The following is an 18989-nucleotide window of genomic DNA, read 5'->3' on the forward strand; positions in this document are numbered from 1 at the left end:
CATTATCTTCACAAAGTGAGGTAATGAAACCTATTGAAAACAGGGCTGTCAATAATTTTGACTTCTACACCCTCCTTGTTAAACAAAATATATTTCTCTGAGCAATTGTATTATTATAATATAACTTCCCAGTATAATTTTTATTTATTTTACACAGTAATTTTTGCACATCCTCGTCAAGAGTGTCTATAATTTCAGACCCAACTGTATATGAAAAAAAAGCATTTTAGGATGTGCGAATAGTGCAAAGAGAAGTGCGCAGTTCTTGGATGATAGTGCAGAGTGCATAGTAATGAGAAGATCATCGTGGACCAGGTGATTTGGGCCACGGCCCGTGGGAAGAAGCTGTTCAAGTGGTGGGAGGTTTGTTTGTGATTGACCTGAACCGTTTGCCAGAGGGGAGTCTTTGGAAGATGGAGTGAAAGGGGTCAGGGTTGATCTTATCTGCATGCTTCCATGCTCTGGAATCGTGCAGGACCTCGATGGAGGGCAGGTGGCACCCGGTGACCCTCTCAGCAGACCGGACAATCCATTGCAGTTCGCCCTTGGACCAGGCAGACGCATTCCCAAACCAGAAAGTGATCAAGGAGATGAGTATAAGCTCGATAATGGTTGCGTAGAACTGAACCAGAATTGTGCGTGAGAGTTTACATTTCTTCAGCTGACGTAAGAAGTATATCCGCTGGTGTGGTTTATTGGTGATCGCTGTGAGGTTGTCCTGCCACTTGAGGTTGTGGGAGATGATGGTCCCCAGGAATTTGAATGTCTCAGTGTCACGACTTCTGCCGAAGTCGTTGCCTCTCCTTGTCCGGGCGGTGTTCGGCAGTCGACTTCACCGGTCTTCTAGCCATCATCGATCCATTTTTCATTTTCCATTGGTTTTGTCTTGTCTTCCCACACACCTGTTGTCAATCCCATTCATTACCTGTTGTGTATTTAACCCTCTGTTTCCCTTCATGTGTTGGTCAGAGATTCTGTCAACGTCGTGTGTATAGGTGGCAGGGAAGTCAGGCGCAGGAGAGTAAACGAAGTGTATATGGAGCCTTTTAATAAATGTCCATGACATGCTCCAAACACGAGAAATATACATACATCAAAATAAAATGGGTACGAGGACCCGTCGCACACCTATACACTAATAAAACAACACTTGACATAAAACAATCTCTGACAAACACATGAAGGGAAACAGAGGGTTAAATACACAACAGGTAATGAATGGGATTGACAACAGGTGTGTGGGAAGACAAGACAAAACCAATGGAAAATGAAAAATGGATCGATGATGGCTAGAAGACCGGTGAAGTCGACCGCCGAACACCGCCCGGACAAGGAGAGGCAACGACTTCGGCAGAAGTCGTGACACTCAGCCATGCTTACAGCTGATCCAATGATTCAAGGGGGAGAGATAGTGAGGGATGCTTCCTGAATTCAATCACCATCTCCACAATAGTTTTAAACAATATACTCCTGTACATCAAATTTCCAGAGTGGGTGCTCTGCTATTTTATAAGTTATGATACATTTTATGAGCACCAGTACCACTGTGAATGGGAAATGTAATCAAAGAGAACTCTGTTTGCTGGTGATTTGCTGTATATGATTGGTTATTGACCTACAGTATAATGTACATGTTGATGTATTAAATGGGTCATATCTTCAAAAATAGCAGAGCACCACTGTAATTATGATGCGTTTGAAGGGTATATTGTTTCAAACAGTATGTCTAAAAAAAGCTCAATCATAAAGGGCACTTTTGTGATATTCACATTCATATTTTAACTTAGTATAAATTAACGTGAACATTTTTATTCCTGAATCAACACATGCTCCATATTTTAGAGCACACTATAAGGAGTGTAATGACACCAAGATGATGTCTTTATCATGTGCGGTTCATGGATCATGGAGTCTTAAAAGAGGCATGGGTGTAAAACAGGTCTAAAATGGTCACTTTCATCCTTTTTTTAAATGGTTTGTGATTCAAATGTAAAAAGCGCATGAAACATCGTTCATTCCAATTAATTTTCAATGTGAGAATGGCCAGAACAATCTGAGATACCAAAAATATTTTCAGGCCTTCCTGGTGTACAATCGCCCCCGGTGACAGACTAGTGTTCTGTCCAGACTACCTCACACTACAGAAACAGGAGTTAGGCTCCTGCCCTATTGGCCATACTGGTTTGGACAAAGATTATTATGTACAGTATACTGTAAATGCTTATTTAAATTCAGCAATCAACTAGCCACCCCATGTCATACATGTCTCGTCAGTACTCCATGAACAATAAGACTTTGGAAATGGGAAACGATTGGGTAAAATCCAAATATGTGAAGGTATGCTTTTTAGCCTGTGTTTGTTTAATCAGACTACACAAACAGTTAGCACTCAGGGCAAAAGTACATATCTACAGAGGTTCTCTAAGTAAACCTGCGTAGACTGATTTGAAGGTCCTCAAACATTCACCACAGGACATGGGGTTTTCAATTTCATAAAAGGTTAGATTGGAATGTACAGTATATGATTTTCTTTCATGAGATTGAGTTGATCTACTAAATTGATGTTAGAGTCCCAGTCAGATGCAAATGCTACGTGTGATGTCTACTTGAAGAGACAAAGCCAATCGCCTGGCTAGTTCCTACGGTTGTAGATATCTGCTATGCTCCTCTGTAGATTTTTGGGGACTCTGTAGATTTTTGGGGAATTTGAGAGTTCATAAAACATTAACCAATCTTTTGTCTTTCCTTTCACAGTACAACATTGTGGAACTGCAGGTAAGACCCTTAATAGTCTATCAATGTATGATGACTCACTGTAAATACTAGTACATTATAAGACAATGACTCCACCAGCTAGGTCCTGTAGGTCATCATTCATTTCTACATGGCAGTTACCAGAAGACTTCCTATCAGCTTTATGTGATCACATCTGGGCCACCTTCAGCAAGCAAACCTCAGAACTTTGCAGATAGAAATGTCATGAATAGAGCTGATGTGACTCTTTACTCTTCATGTCAGACAGGCATGTTTGGCCTACATAACATAATTTGTATCTGAACGTTCCACAATGTTGCACCCTGCTACATGTGTCCCTTGTTCTATGAACCAACAGGATGTTCATCAGAACAGGATTGGACAGTGGGTCAATACTACATCCAGTGGCAACATTCTGCAGCTTTCTTACCCCCTGAACTCTGAAGCACCCGTAGGATCCTATGCTATTGTAGTGTGGATTGGTGAAAACAAAATATATCATCGCTACAAGGTAGAAAAGTATGGTAAGTAGAGCTTCTTTATTTGACCTTTCATGCTAGGTAATATTATGGATCTGGAAGTTGAATCAATGCATCACAATCCTGGAACATTCATGAGTTGCCTGCTGTTCTCTTATCTCTAGTTTTGCCAAAGTTTGAGATCAAAATGAACTTCGCCGATGAGATCAGCGTTGTTCAAGAGGAGTATAAAGTAGAAGTGTGTGCAACGTGAGTCAACACTATCTCTGTTCTGTAATGCACTGTAGTTACACATTACTCAAAAGTCAAGTGCATTTTCAAGTGCATTTTCAAATTCAAATATTTAAATACCCCATGCATTTAAACCCAGGTCTGTTTAGTCATAGGGGTATTTAAATGAATGTATTTGGAAACAAGTAATTTAAAATATTTTCAAATAGTAGGATATTTATAGGAAATTATATGAAAATACTGTCAAGTACTTCAAATAGAAGTAGTTGATTTGGCCACATTATTTGAAAATACTGATGCATAGAAAATAATTATTTGAACCCAGGTCTAGGTAATGACAGCTAATGACTAATTAGTGTGCTTCCTCAAAGCTCAAAGCTTGCACAGAGCGCCATAGACTAGAATAGTACATTTTGGATTTCAGATGTGCAGACTGACCCAACTTAGATTTCTTCAATACAGCTTAATGCTACCATTTACCAGTCACTACTAATACCACTAACACTGCAGTCACTTCTACTACTACTACCACTACTACTATTACTATTACTACCACTACTACTACTAATCATAATACTACTACTACTATTACTACTACTACCGCTACTACTACTACTACTACTACCACTATTACTACTACTACTACCACTACTACTACTATTATTACTACTACTACCATTACTACTACTACTATTACTATTACTACCACTACTACTATTACTACCACTACTACTACTACTATTACTATTACTACCACTACCACTACTACTATTACTACTGCAGTCACTACCATTACTACTGCAGTCACTACCATTACTACTGCAGTCACTACCACTACTACTGCAGTCACTACCACTACTACTGCAGTCACCACCATTACTACTGCAGTCACTACCACTACTACTGCAGTCACTACCACTACTACTGCAGTCACTACCATTACTACTGCAGTCACTACCACTACTACTGCAGTCACTACCACTACTACTGCAGTCACTACCATTACTACTGCAGTCATCACCATTACTACTGCAGTCACTACCACTACTACTGCAGTCACTACCATTACTACTGCAGTCAATACCATTACTACTGCAGTCACTACCATTACTACTACAGTCACTACCACTACTACTGCAGTCACTACCATTACTACTGCAGTCACTACCATTACTACTGCAGTCACTACCATTACTACTGCAGTCACTACCACTACTACTGCAGTCACCACCATTACTACTGCAGTCACTACCACTACTACTGCAGTCACTACCACTACTACTGCAGTCACTACCATTACTACTGCAGTCACTACCACTACTACTGCAGTCACTACCACTACTACTGCAGTCACTACCATTACTACTGCAGTCATCACCATTACTACTGCAGTCACTACCACTACTACTGCAGTCACTACCATTACTACTGCAGTCAATACCATTACTACTGCAGTCACTACCATTACTACTACAGTCACTACCACTACTACTGCAGTCACTACCATTACTACTGCAGTCACTACCATTACTACTGCAGTCACTACCACTACTACTGCAGTCACTACCACTACTACTGCAGTCACTACCACTACTACTGCAGTCACTACCACTACTACTGCAGTCACTACCACTACTACTGCAGTCACTACCACTACTACTGCAGTCACTACCACTACTACTGCAGTCACTACCATTACTACTACAGTCACTACCATTACTACTACAGTCACTACCATTACTACTACAGTCACTACCACTACTACTGCAGTCACTACCATTACTACTGCAGTCACTACCACTACTACTGCAGTCACTACCACTACTACTGCAGTCACTACCACTACTACTGCAGTCACTACCATTACTACTGCAGTCACTACCACTACTACTGCAGTCACTACCACTACTACTGCAGTCACTACCATTACTACTGCAGTCACTACCACTACTATAGCTTATCTCACAACCATAAATACTCAAGACAAGCTAGCAAACACACGTTTTCTTTAAGAAATGTACTTTTGTAGTTGAAGACCTACAATGCTACTGCTCAATGTCATAAACTGTTCTTATGAGTACCCTGAGACTTCAAAGGTTTGGGACAGTGGCACGTACAGTACATGAACAGCTGTGCCAGTATTCATAAAGCATCTCAGAGTAGGATTGCTGACCTAGGATAAGGCTCCCCCTGTACATGAGATCTTGTTCATTAGATCCAAAAGTTAAAACTGATCCTAGATCAAGACGCATACTCTGATAGGCTTTATGAATACTGGTCCAGATCGATTGACAATTTTGGAAACACTTTACTTAAAAGCTTGCAGGTAAAAACATTATAATGTATTGTTATAAGCACGCATGTATGAGATTTACAATGTCTCATATGAGACATATAATATGGCATGTCTCTCTATGTAGGAAATGTATGATAGTTGATGTGTCTGATGTATGTTTGTGTTTTATTATGAAATCAAATCAGATACACGTATGGGCAGCCTGTACCTGGCAAAGCAGAGGTAGAGTTGTGCCGACCCTTAGTTCCCAATGTATTGATACCAATAAGAATTGATGAGAAAAATCCAGAAGGAGTTCCTGATTATACACCCCCCTGCCATAAAGAGTCAATAGAGGTATGTATGCTTTCCTGAAGAAACTATAACTTGTTTTACTATCATATTACATTTGAATGTGATCTGGTTCATTTATTTAAATCATTTCTTAATGTGTGTGGTTTTGCTTGCTTTTCCCAGATGGACCAAACTGGCTGTGCTTCTCATGTCTTCAACATGTTCATTTTCACAAAGGATGCTGGCCAGAAAATGCTCATAGACAGGCTGAGTTTTAATGCCAAAGTAGAGGAGGAGGGGACAGGCAAGTCATTTATCATAAGAATTTGGAGACGGTAGAAGTGATGACAACATTTGCCTGAAGTCAAATGAAAAAGTTTTTTTTTTTCTTGAGAGTGAATTACATAATGTCAAGATTGCATGTTTAATTAGATTATGAAGATTGGCATGACCTGCGTATTTGACCTTTGGTGCTACATCCTCATATTATGCTGTTTTTATTCATGTCTTCTGTTTGTAATCATGTTTTTAATACATTGAGTAAGCTGCGCTGGAATTCAGCTTCTGCATTGTGAACTGCCAATGTGCATCATGGTAGCATGTGTAGTTGTGAAATAAACCCTCCTATTTTCTTTTGTTTTCCTTTGACAGGTATTACACAGTCAAAGGAAAAACACATTGAGCTCTCCTATGTGATTGGAAAACTCACATTTGTTGACACACCCAAAATCTATGAGCATGGATCAATTATCGAGGGCAAGGTGCGTCCAAATCCAGTGATATTGTTTCTTAGACTTAGTTGAATTGTAGATGCCATTTGTCTTTGACATTCCTGTTTTAACAGTGACACAAGTAGCATCACTACTTACAACTTTCCCCCCCTTTTTCCTCAGATAAACGTTGTTCACTTCAACAACACACCTATCTCAGACATGTTAGTCTACCTTTTGGAGGAGAAAGACTGGTCCTCACATCATCTCCAGACCCTGATCACGGACAGTCATGGTATTGCCAGTTTCTCCCTCAACACAACCAGAATGCCCAAAAAGAATATTAACCTCATAGTAAGTATGATTTCTTCTATGTTTTGGAAGACTGATGATTCCAGCGCACACCATTGAACCTACACCCTCTGGCCTATCATGCTCTTGTTGAGATCTGAGAAGATACCATGTGTATAACAAACACTATGGTGAAACTTCCACCTAGCTTATCAGAGGGCAAGGTGGAGATGTTGACATACTCTATTGCTTACACCTGTCAAATAAAAAAAACGAATCCTCTCAGATCTCCACAATTATATATGGCATAGGGTCTAAGGGTCGATTTGGGATTGGGCCTTTAGTCATACTCTCTCTCTCCTCTGTTGATTTCCAGGTTAGCAACACACCAAAGGTGAAGAAAATTAAATATAGGGTCCCTTATTTCAAAAGAGGGCACCGCAAACTCTCACTGATCCAGCCCACTGCCCCTCACAGTAAAACATCCAGCTCTCTGGCTATTCAGAAGATGGAAAACCCACTGTCGTGTTGGGAGGAAGTGTCAATCACCATCCAGTATGCCATCGTAGGGGAGACTGTCCCAAAGGGTTTAGTGGATGTCATCTACCTGGTGAGTAGAACCAGGAACAAGTTGTGACAACCTGCAAACCCAGGGTGAGTCCAAAATGGCACCCTATTCTCTAGTGTGCTACTTTTGACCAGGGTCATTTCAGACAGTCCCAACATCTCATCTTCAAAGGAAGGTTGTCTCTATACAACACCAGCACTTCTCATCATATTCTTGCTGACTTGATGGAATAACTGGGACAAGTGTTTTACCCTTTCCCTCCTCCAGGCCTTATCCAGAGGGGTGATAGTTCAGCATGGACACATGAAGGTTACCGTGCAGCACGGGAGTCCTGGTGAGGGAGTTTCATTAAGTAATTATGAACCTACTGGAAGGTGCTTGATGACAATGACAGTGTGACATGCTCTTGCGTTACAGCAACTGAGGGTGAAGTTACTTTGAAGTTGGCAGTGGTTCCAGAGATGGCGCCTGTGGTACAGGTTCTTGTGTACAGTATGCTACCCAGTGAGACTGTCATCGCCCACAGCATGAACTTTCCCACTGAGAAATGCTTCAGGCACAAGGTGTGTGTATATGTGGCCATGCTTCTTCGTGTGTTATACCCTCTGACTTCTGCACGTCACAAACATACTATGTTAATTTTATGGAAGGTATAAATAGTGTCAAGTATTTCCATGCACATAGATATCATTCCTTGTATAAAGGTGTATAATGTACACTTATGTATGTCATGTGCACCAGGTGTCGGTGGAGTTCTCACCCTCACAAGCAGTTCCAGGGGAGGAGAACACCCTACAGCTCTCGGCCCAGCCCGGCTCCCTCTGTGGCCTCAGTGCTGTGGACCAGAGTGTTCACATCATGGAGCCAGGGAAGAGGCTGGATGCTGACAAGGTAACAGAGCTCGGTGTAGTGAATATCAACGGTCATACAGTACCACCATATAAACAGCTGTTGTGGTGCTGGTAATACAACCAGCTTCAGGGGACTAAGAAGTGACAACGGCAGACTTGGAGTGGGTCTGGTCACTGTTGGCCATTTGGTGTACTTTCATCAACTGAAAAGCACCTCCCTATTGGTACTTAATGAGTTAATAGTCTGGGTTGTTTTATTATTGCAATATTAACCGTCATGCTAACATATTTTACATACATGGATTACCAACTGGGGTCATTTTGACCCCAAGAAGAAACTGTTGGAAAAAACAACAATCATAGCAACATATCAACTTAATTCAAAACATCATTAGACATGTAAATAATGTTATCTGAAATAAAATTAACCAAAACAGACTATTTCTGCAAAATTACAGTTAATTAGCATATTTTGTAAACCGAAAATATAAATTTGTTCCTTAAATAATGTGCTGTTTCCAACGCACAATCCACATAAGTGCTAAAAACAAAATTTACCATAATTTGATTATAGCATCATTTCGTTTTTAGAATTTTGAAGTAAATACAAATTTTGTCATATTATGTGGTAAAAACTATTGCCATTTATAACCAGTTTAAAACATAGCCGAGAACAAAAGGAGCTTCATTTATGCAGGTGATCTTTCTATCTTGTCAAAATCACTGATACAGGTCCCCTCCACCCTCTGAGGATATGTATAACTTAATATTACATCTCCAGAGAAACCTGGATTCAAATAAATACTTTTTTAGATTTGCCCTAGAATAACTACTTTTCAGAGACTACACACCGGTACAGCTTTCTGTGTAGATTCAGAGTGTATCTAAGTTCGGTATTGCAGTTCTATCAAGTATTTATACCATTGGCAGGCTTTTTATACTATTGGCAGATTTTTATATGCAGAAAAGTGAATTCATTTTGGTTTTGTACACATACAGTGGGGCAAAAAAGTATTTAGTCAGCCACCAATTGTGCAAGTTCTCCCACTTAAAAAAATCCTGAAAATCACATTGTAGGATTTTTAATGAATTTATTTGCAAATTATGGTGGAAAATAAGTATTTTCCCCCCCAAAAATGCAATCTTAGGTGGGTACATGGGGAGCTATATCTCTGAAGATAATCTGTCTATCTGGTCAACACCACTGATACAGGTCAGTATGGGTAATTTGTTATTATGTCTACAAATAAACATAAATTATTATAAGGGTCCTATCTATCTCATTACTATAGGTGGAATTAGGTGTTTTGGGCTGGGATCGAAATGACCCCAAAGTCTATATTGATACAGAAACACTAAGAACAAGTTGATTGTCAAAGTCATGAACATTTTAAGATTTCAATAAACCACCTTTGGGCTAAGATGAAAAATATGCCTCTGGGGTCGGTAGTATGAGGGTTAATAACGTTTAGCAATGGAAAATGAAATTGAACGTTTATTTTTAGACAAGTCCAAGTGGTCCTTCACGGTAACAGTCTGTTTTCTTCTGTTTTGTGTCCAGTGAACAAGTTAATGTTACTGTTATCCCATTCCAGATATTTGATTTGTTACCAGTCAAGGAGACAACACACATTCCCTACCAGCTGGACGATTCAGTAGCATGTTTACGTGTAAAATCAATGAAGTACTGGTACGCAAGGCCATACCCAAGACAAACTGAGGAGGGAAATGAACCTCATGAAGTTTTTAAGGTAACTTCAGCCTTGTTTTCTCTTAACTTGAAGCCTCTTTTCCTCTCTCGTAAGAATCAGTCAACATCCTGATACCATGCATACATCTTCTTAAATTATTAATTGCTAAAATACCCTGTTTGAGGCTGAAAAACACCTACAGAATAGAAATATAAAATTCAGAGATATTCATTAATATTGAGCTGTCTTGTTTGTGATTCTGACATTTCTAGAAATTGGGACTGAAGCTGGCAACTAATCTGGTTATAAGAGTATCTTCCTGTCTCAGGTACAAAAGGAAAGAGTACAATAGGGCCCATGGTGAGATGTCCTCCTTCACACCTTTTACTCTTGTCATTGCCAGAAGAATTCAGTGAATCTTGGGAAATGTATAGCTTTTGTTATTCTAATATAGCCTGGTTAAACCAGTCTGAATGCTGCATGCATCACCGTTGAAAGCAGTATTCAATCTGGTTTGACCAGGCTGATTCTAACACGAGAATAATGACTATTCTTTGTTTTAGTTGTAGCCTACAGACGCCACCCTGGAGTCAAGGGTGGGATACGTAATCGATCTTTACTGCGTGTAGTAGAAGGTGACAGATTTGTTGATACCATACAGACGGTCCGTACCTTCTTCCCTGAGACGTGGATATGGGATCTTGTGGAAGTTGGGTAAGAGCACTGCACAGTGAGGCTGTTGCCTTATAAACGTCACTAAAATAATGCGCGCACATCGATGAGGCAGAAGGTGATGTTATGATTCTGAACGGTCACATAGTTAGCAACAATAACAAGAGGCTGCCATGTGGGGAATCGTAGGTTTCTCGTTTCAGCTCGTTGTATCTTGCTATTGATACCATGTCTTGTTTTGTGGTGTTTTGACTCATGTCATGTCTATGCTAATATGGCAAAACATTTGCTATCTAGCTACCAACAACTGTAACGATGTATTTGAGAGACGACAAGTGCTCATTGTGCAAATGTATTTATGTTTTCAATAGACATTTGAAGGCAAAATATAGTTTAGATGTCAACAATCTAAGCCAACCCCGTCTGTTTTGCTCCATAATTGCGCATTTTGTCGGTTAGGAACCTGTAACTCATTAAACTGCATTACACAGTAGGGGAGAGTGGGGTAAAATGAGACACTTTTACATTCACTGTCAAGTGAAATACAGTATTATTTCTAACAAAGATAGACATATATTTCAGGATGTATCAGAGCACAAGGCGAGACCCAAATGCAGATGGTTGGAGTCTTACAATGTTTATTCATCCAAAAGGGTGAGAATGGTCATGGACAGACAAAAAGGTCAAAACCAGATCAGAGTCCAGGAGGTAGAGTGGCAGACAGGCTCGTGGTCAAGGCAGGCAGAATGGTCAGGCAGGCAGGTACAAAGTCCAGAAACAGGCAAGGGTCAAAACCAGGAGGACTAGAAAAAGGAGAATGCAAGACCGCTGGTTAACTTGGAAACATACAAGACGAACTGGCACAGAAAGACAGGAAACAGAGGGATGAATACGCTGGGGAAAATAAGTGACACCTGGAGGGGGTGGAGACAATCACAAGGGGAAACAGATCAGATCACAGGTGAAACAGATCAGGGCGTGACAGGATGTTGTGTATCCCTGGAAATAATCAGAATGAATGTATACATTACAGATTGAAAACATAGCGTGACCAAAAAAAGTGGTCTCTTGGCACAACACCCCAGGTATGGGGTAAGTTGAGCCACGGGATAGAGTCAATTAACCTGCCTACAAATTTCTGAACTGAATTAAATATTACCACTACCTTATGAAAACCATAGCTAGGTTTCCATCCAATTGGCGACAGATTTCCATGTGAATATGTTCTAAAATCTGCATAAAAACAATATGCTTATTTTCCTACCAGAGATGTGTTTCCATCAAATGTACTTGTTGCAGGTAAAATTTGCTAGCTAGCTACCAACAACTGTAACAATGTATTTGAGAGACGACAAGTGCTCATTGTGCAAATGTATTTATGTTTTCAATAGACATTTGAAGGCAAAATATAGTTTAGATGTTGTCAACAATCTAAGCCAACCCCGTCTGTTTTGCTCCATATTTCCACACGTGTCGGTTTTGTTGCTAAACTACCGACTGGTCTATATCAAAACATACAGTAGTAGTTAGATTAGGAACCGGTACCTCATTAAACTGCATTACAAAGTAGGGGAGAGTGGGGTACATTTAGATTTGTTTTACATTCAGCATTACTCTGTCAAGCAAAACACCGTACTTTTTCTAACAAAGATTTACCTCCGGTATGGAGTAAATTGAGTCGCGTGATAGGGTTAGTTAGGTTGCCTACAAATGTCTGTTCTGAATGAAATATTACCACTACCTTTCTAAAACCATGTCTATCTTTATTTCCCAAACACAATTCAACACAATCACAAACACTTCTTTGCTAAGCATCCTTTAACACCTAAAAAAAACAATTTGTAATTTGCGATAACGCAAGGACTGGAAGTCTTTGGGTTTACAGCTCTAAATAAAAAACAAATACAAAATAATGAAATATCCCAGCGATATTGCCTTGCTTTACGCCTAGGAAGAAAACACTTAAATTTGCCCAATTTACCATTGGCTCAACTTACCCCATGGCCATCAGCTCAATTTACCATTGACTCAACTTACCCCATGGCCATCAGCTCAATTTACCATTGGCTCAACTTACCCCATGGCCATCAGCTCAATTTACCATTGGCTCAACTTACCCCATGGCCATCAGCTCAATTTACCATTGGCTCAACTTACCCCATGGCCATCAGCTCAATTTACCATTGGCTCAACTTACCCCATGGCCATCAGCTCAATTTACCATTGACTCAACTTACCCCATGGCCATCAGCTCAATTTACCAATGGCTCAACTTAACCCATGGCCATCAGCTCAATTTACCATTGGCTCAACTTACCCCATGGCCATCAGCTCAATTTACCATTGACTCAACTTACCCCATGGCCATCAGCTCAATTTACCATTGGCTCAACTTACCCCATGGCCATCAGCTCAATTTACCATTGGCTCAACTTACCCCATGGCCATCAGCTCAATTTACCATTGACTCAACTTACCCCATGGCCATCAGCTCAATTTACCATTGGCTCAACTTACCCCATGGCCATCAGCTCAATTTACCAATGGCTCAACTATCCCCATGGCCATCAGCTCAATTTACCAATGGCTCAACTTACCCCATGGCCATCAGCTCAATTTACCCAAAGACAAATTTTTTTCACTATATTTGCCCACACAGCTACAGAGATGCACTTTCATGCGAGGTTTAGGACATCAATTTTTTAAAATCTTATACAGATCCCAACTGTTGTGTAGAACAATCTTACAATGATCTACTTTGGTTTAGATACAATCATAGTGAAACCGCTAACAGAATACATTTATTTGACTTGGTGAACATGTGTTTTCTGAACCTGACTTGCTGACCACTTTTTTCATATGGTTTCTTCTTTCACAGACTCCATGAAATTATTTATCTTCCTAAATATTTGGTCAAATTATTAATTTTGTGTATGGTTTCCTAGAAACAAGGGTGGCTCAACTTGCTCCACTTTTACCTACTGTAGGCTTCTGACCTCAATAGGACTCCCCGGTTAGATGAAGCTTAAATATATTTAAAAACATTTAAAGAAACAGTGTTCAAAGAATTTGTAAAGTCATACTCCATTGTTCTCCATGGGACACTTAGTATCTTTCTGTTTGAACTCTGACCTCTGCATTACAGGGAGTCTGGATCAGCATATGTGCCCCTCATGGTCCCAGACACGATCACCACATGGGAGACAGAGGCATTCTGCCTGGCCCCTGGTGGCTTCGGTCTGGCTCCTCCGGTGAAACTTACAGTCTTCCAGCCCTTCTTCCTGGAACTAACCCTGCCCTACTCCATCATCCGTGGAGAGCACTTTGAGCTGAAAGCCATTGTGTTTAACTACCTGTCCAAGTGCATTATGGTACGGCACCGCAACATGATCGTTTCTTGAGTTGTTTCATGAGTTTTCCATGTTATCTTACAAGTGTTCCTATTTGGCAGGTTTCTGTGACTCCAGCTCACTCCTTAGACTACACTCTCACACCCTTGAAGGATGTCCAGTACTCATCATGCTTGTGTGCCAATGGACGAAAGACCTTCAGTTGGACAATGGCACCCTCTATCCTGGGTAAATCACCAGTCTTCATTCAACCGTTCAAACAGCAGAATGGATGTCAGCCTGAGTTGTGTACTCTCAGTCACCATATTGGATCTTTAGTAACTTGTGGTGTACTCTGTCTGTCAATGTGTGTGCGTGTAGGGGTTTTGAATGTGTCAGTTAGTGCAGAGGCTGTCCAGTCCCACGTGGCGTGTGACAATGAGATTGTGAACGTACCGGAGAGAGGACGCATCGACACAGTCACACAGAGCCTCCTGGTGATGGTATGTAGCCTACTGTTGTGACTGAACGTACTGTTGTACAGATACCTAGTGTAACTGCCTCTGACTGAAAATAATATCCTCTCCTCTCAGGCTGAGGGCACAGAGAAGACCGACACCTACAATTGGTTGCTGTGTCCAACTGGTCAGTCAGTACTGAATGAACGTTGAATGTTCACTTTGATTGAATTGATCATCTCCATTCATCTTATCATCTGTGTGTCCACAGGAGTAACTATGACAGAGGAGGTGGAACTGCAACTCCCCAAGAATGTGGTGGATGGATCTGATGGAATTTTCCTCTCAGTCCTGGGTAAAATAAACCATTGTATTATTTAGAGGCTTGGTGAGTTTAGAAAGGCGTAGTGGTGGGAAAAGCAACCTTTCTCCAATGATAATGCTGCTGTTCGCTAAAGAGGACAGTATTACAGAAGTCCCATGTTTCCCTGTAGGTGACATCCTGGGTCGGGCCCTCAAGAACCTGGATGGACTGTTGCAGATGCCGTATGGGTGTGGAGAGCAGAATATGGCCCTCCTCGCACCCAATATCTACATCCTGGAGTACCTGAGGAACACAGAACAGCTCACTCCAGCCATCCGAGACAAGGCCACCAAGTTCCTCACTAGTGGTAAGTTCCTCAAAATATGAGTCGTATTGATTAGGCACCAAACGGAAGAAAACTGACTGAAACAGTGCTGGATTTGTCCAATAAGAGCACTTTGTTTTTGTTTTCCATTGAAGAACATTTTTAAACGTTTCACCACAGTGTGCCCTAATGACTACGACCCTGCTATCATGTAAATTATAGAGCTACAGCACAGATGACATTACAGTGTCTTATCAACAGAGCATTAGATGTTTTGCTAAAATCATTTGATTATAGAATATAGATTTTTTTAAATCCCAAATGACACACTATTCCCTACATAGTGTCCTACTTTTTTCCTGGCAAAAGAGTACACTAGGGAATAGGGTGCCATTTGGGGCGCACACTCAGTAACTATAAAACACACTTGGTTACTGTTTGCTTTAAACACTCACTGACAGGTTACCAAAGGCAGCTGAACTACAAGCATGTTGATGGTGCATACAGCACATTTGGACAAGTCACAGGGAACACTTGGTGAGTACCTGGATGTGTTATTCACTTATTGGTAAACTCATCATAACTGTCTGTTTCAATAAAGTATTGGCCAACCAAATGGCATTGTCTTTGACAGGGAGCCCATTGATGTGACATAAGTTGACATAAGCTCTCATTGCATGTAGAGTCAAGCTCTAAGTCATGTTTATGACAACTTTATGTGGGTATTAAATCAAGTTCTCTTTTCTCAGGCTGACTGCTTTTGTTTTGAGATCCTTTGGCAAAGCAAAGTCTTTCATTTATATTGACCCGGTAAAAATTGAGCAATCCAAGACATGGCTGGAACGTCAACAAGGCAAACATGGCTGTTTCGTCAGATTGGGGGAACTCTTTAACAACAGAATGAAGGTATTTATATTGATACTAAACTGATAGAAGATGGTAGAAGATGTCGTTTTCTGTCTCGTCAGACCAGCCATAAATTTGGGAATGATGATTTCTAGAGAATTGTATCAGATGACAGTTTACACATGTTTCAGTATTTAACATATTGTTTTGTAGGGTGGGGTGACAGATGAAGTGACACTGACGGCCTACATCACGTCTTCAATGCTGGAGCTCAACATGTCAGTGTCGGTACGTAGCATCTCCACATAACCATCGTTTCTCACTTCAACAACGTCCATTACAGGAAACTGGTTTAAACTCCTGCATGGAGTCTGTTGTATACATCTTATGTCAACTGTCAAGTTCTATGTAAAAAATTATCTGAAAGTAGCATATGGAATAGAAATAAGAATAGCTGTTACCATAAGCAGTCCTGAATGACAGTGTGCTGTTAACATAAAAAGTACAGGCATAGTTATAATACTGTAAACTGAAAAACTAAAGGTGCTCCAGCATGAATGTGTCTAGCCTGGTCCCAGATCTGTTTGTATTACCTTGCCAGAACAAACAGATCTGGGACCAGGCTAGCATGTCTCTTAATGTGCTGCTCTGTTATTTTGTGCTCCAGGATCCTGTTGTGTACAGCAGCTTGTCTTGCCTGAGGAACTCCACCAGTGATTTGTCCAACACTTATACCACTGCTCTGCTGGCCTACACCTTTACCCTGGCAGGGGACATGGAGACCCGGGCCCAGCTTCTGCAGCACCTGGACACGATCGCATTACAAGAAGGTGAGACATATCCTGGTCCAAGATCTGTTTGTGCTGTCTTGCTTTCATTGAGCTTACCTGGGCAATGAACCCCATGGAGTAATCCCAAAAGTGTAACCCCTCCTCCCGTCTGGCACTCCAGATTGGCTCAATCAAACACCCAAAGTATTTTATATACAAATACAATTTGAACTCAGGTGTCTGTAATATAATTCACTTTTCGTCATAAAATGAATTCGGTAGGTCAGAGAAGAACTTTGTATCTTTTATTATGATGAATAAGCTATTCCCTATTGTGTGTGTGTGTGTGTGTGTGTGCGCTCCTCGTTCCTCAGGGGGTCTCCTGCACTGGACTCAGACCTCCTCAGAGACCTCAGCCTCCCTGGCGGTGGAAATCAGCTCCTATGTTCTGCTGGCTTCCCTCAGTGCCTCCCCTCTGTCTACCACTGACCTGGGCTATGCCTCCCGCATCGTCAGGTGGCTGGTGAGACAGCAGAATGCCTACGGAGGCTTCTCTTCCACACAGGTATATTTCCAAAACACCTCTGTTCTGAAATGGCACCCTGTGCTGTGCACTAGTAGTGAGGCATTATACTTGACATTTACCAGACCACAGGCATGTATGTGCTTCTTGTCATGTCAAGCCTGTTGAGGATAACTTCCACTGAAATGGAGCCAAGAAACCATAATGGATGGAAATGGGAAATAGTCACTCTAGTAACAGATCAATGTAACAATTTCCCCTTTATGTAAAATGGGCTATTTTCATTCATTTTGAACATATTTGTCTGTTGGTGTGTGTGTTTAGGACACAGTGGTGGCCCTCCAGGCCCTGGCCCTCTACTCCACCAGGGTGTACAGTAGAGAGGGTGCCAGCACAGTCACAGTACAGTCTCCCAGTGGAGCACAGCACCTCTTCGAAGTGAACCAAAACAACAAGCTTCTCTACCAGGAGAGGGCGCTGCAGGAGACAGAAGGGAAGTACAGCGTGGAAGTGAAGGGCAGTGCTTGTGCCTCAGTGCAGGTTTGTGAAAACACTCCTCCCAATCCTATGGTGCAAGATATGGTTTGTATATTACTGTGAAGTTCAAACATTTAAGAAGCGTTGTCTGATATTTAGTTTATGAAATGTTTATTTTTCACTATCCTTTAAAATGTATATGTGTAGACATGACGGTTTCCCTGACTTGTTCTTCCCTCTTTCCAAGGTGGCGCTCCACTACAACATCCCTACTCCTACTGACAGCACAACGCTCAGTATCCAGGTGAAGCCAGAGGTGGACTGCAACAGTAACTCTTTGAGACCCAGAGTCACACTGAAGCTCCAGTCTCAGTAAGAAGGAATGACACATTTGCATTCACAGAAGCATTCTTTCAATCGGTTTGTTGATGACACTCCAAAGTTTTATTTTGGAGCATGTCTTACAGAATGGGCTTGGCCCAACTTACTTGGTTTCCTATAGGTTATTGAATTTCTAGTTTCTACCAGTAACAGTACGAAAACACACCAGGCAACCATTTCTTTTTTATGGCTAAAATAATAAAAGTATTGATTTTATCTATTTGTTTTATTGCAAGTAATTGTAAAAATCTCACTTTGATATTACAGGCATCTCTTTGCTTTCACAGATATCATGGAAAGGAGCTGACCACCAATATGATTATAGTGGATTTGAAAATGCTGTCTGGGTTTGTCCCAGACCCAGGCTCTTTGGGGAGGGTGAGTTTTTATGATATCATACATTTATGGTGTTACCTATAACCTTTTTCCATGTAGCTCTTGCCTCTCATCTGTGAACTTTTCAGAAACTAACCTTTTTTTGTCCATTCAATATGAATAATCAGTGAATGGCTTGTCTTCACAGCTGAGGGGTTCAGGTCGAGTGGACCGTGTCGATTCCAAAGATGACCATGTGTTAATGTACTTGAGAGAGGTGAGACCAGTTTGAACAGTGTACATAGCACTCTCAATATAATGAAATTCATTTTAAATAACATATACTATATGTATTGATGTAATTCTGTTAAAATACTGTCACGCCTGCTCCCACTCTTCCTCCCGAGCGCCAGACTCCCCAACAACTCACTCAAGCCACCTTCAG

At 41.0% G+C, this 18989-nt stretch overlaps 1 protein-coding gene across 4 annotated transcripts in view; it reads left to right on the forward strand.

Moving 5' to 3' along the window:
• Positions 1–18989, forward strand: part of LOC129822086 (alpha-2-macroglobulin-like) — a 42865-nt gene that overhangs the window by 11908 nt on the left and 11968 nt on the right. For all 4 annotated transcript variants that reach the window (XM_055879992.1, XM_055879990.1, XM_055879991.1 and 1 more), the window contains 29 exons: positions 2755–2775; positions 3113–3278; positions 3398–3482; positions 5946–6096; positions 6217–6337; positions 6685–6794; positions 6927–7097; positions 7411–7644; positions 7870–7936; positions 8020–8165; positions 8344–8493; positions 10049–10204; positions 10417–10504; positions 10708–10858; positions 13962–14187; positions 14268–14394; positions 14527–14648; positions 14739–14790; positions 14875–14958; positions 15098–15274; positions 15694–15769; positions 15982–16138; positions 16292–16366; positions 16746–16908; positions 17223–17413; positions 17696–17911; positions 18096–18220; positions 18517–18607; positions 18753–18821. In XM_055879992.1, the coding sequence (XP_055735967.1) occupies positions 2755–2775; positions 3113–3278; positions 3398–3482; positions 5946–6096; positions 6217–6337; positions 6685–6794; positions 6927–7097; positions 7411–7644; positions 7870–7936; positions 8020–8165; positions 8344–8493; positions 10049–10204; positions 10417–10504; positions 10708–10858; positions 13962–14187; positions 14268–14394; positions 14527–14648; positions 14739–14790; positions 14875–14958; positions 15098–15274; positions 15694–15769; positions 15982–16138; positions 16292–16366; positions 16746–16908; positions 17223–17413; positions 17696–17911; positions 18096–18220; positions 18517–18607; positions 18753–18821 (3768 nt within the window). The remainder of the gene's footprint in view (positions 1–2754; positions 2776–3112; positions 3279–3397; positions 3483–5945; positions 6097–6216; positions 6338–6684; positions 6795–6926; positions 7098–7410; positions 7645–7869; positions 7937–8019; positions 8166–8343; positions 8494–10048; positions 10205–10416; positions 10505–10707; positions 10859–13961; positions 14188–14267; positions 14395–14526; positions 14649–14738; positions 14791–14874; positions 14959–15097; positions 15275–15693; positions 15770–15981; positions 16139–16291; positions 16367–16745; positions 16909–17222; positions 17414–17695; positions 17912–18095; positions 18221–18516; positions 18608–18752; positions 18822–18989) is intronic.

This window comes from Salvelinus fontinalis, chromosome 24, assembly GCF_029448725.1.
Source record: "Salvelinus fontinalis isolate EN_2023a chromosome 24, ASM2944872v1, whole genome shotgun sequence".
Classification (NCBI taxonomy): Eukaryota; Metazoa; Chordata; class Actinopteri; order Salmoniformes; family Salmonidae; genus Salvelinus; species Salvelinus fontinalis.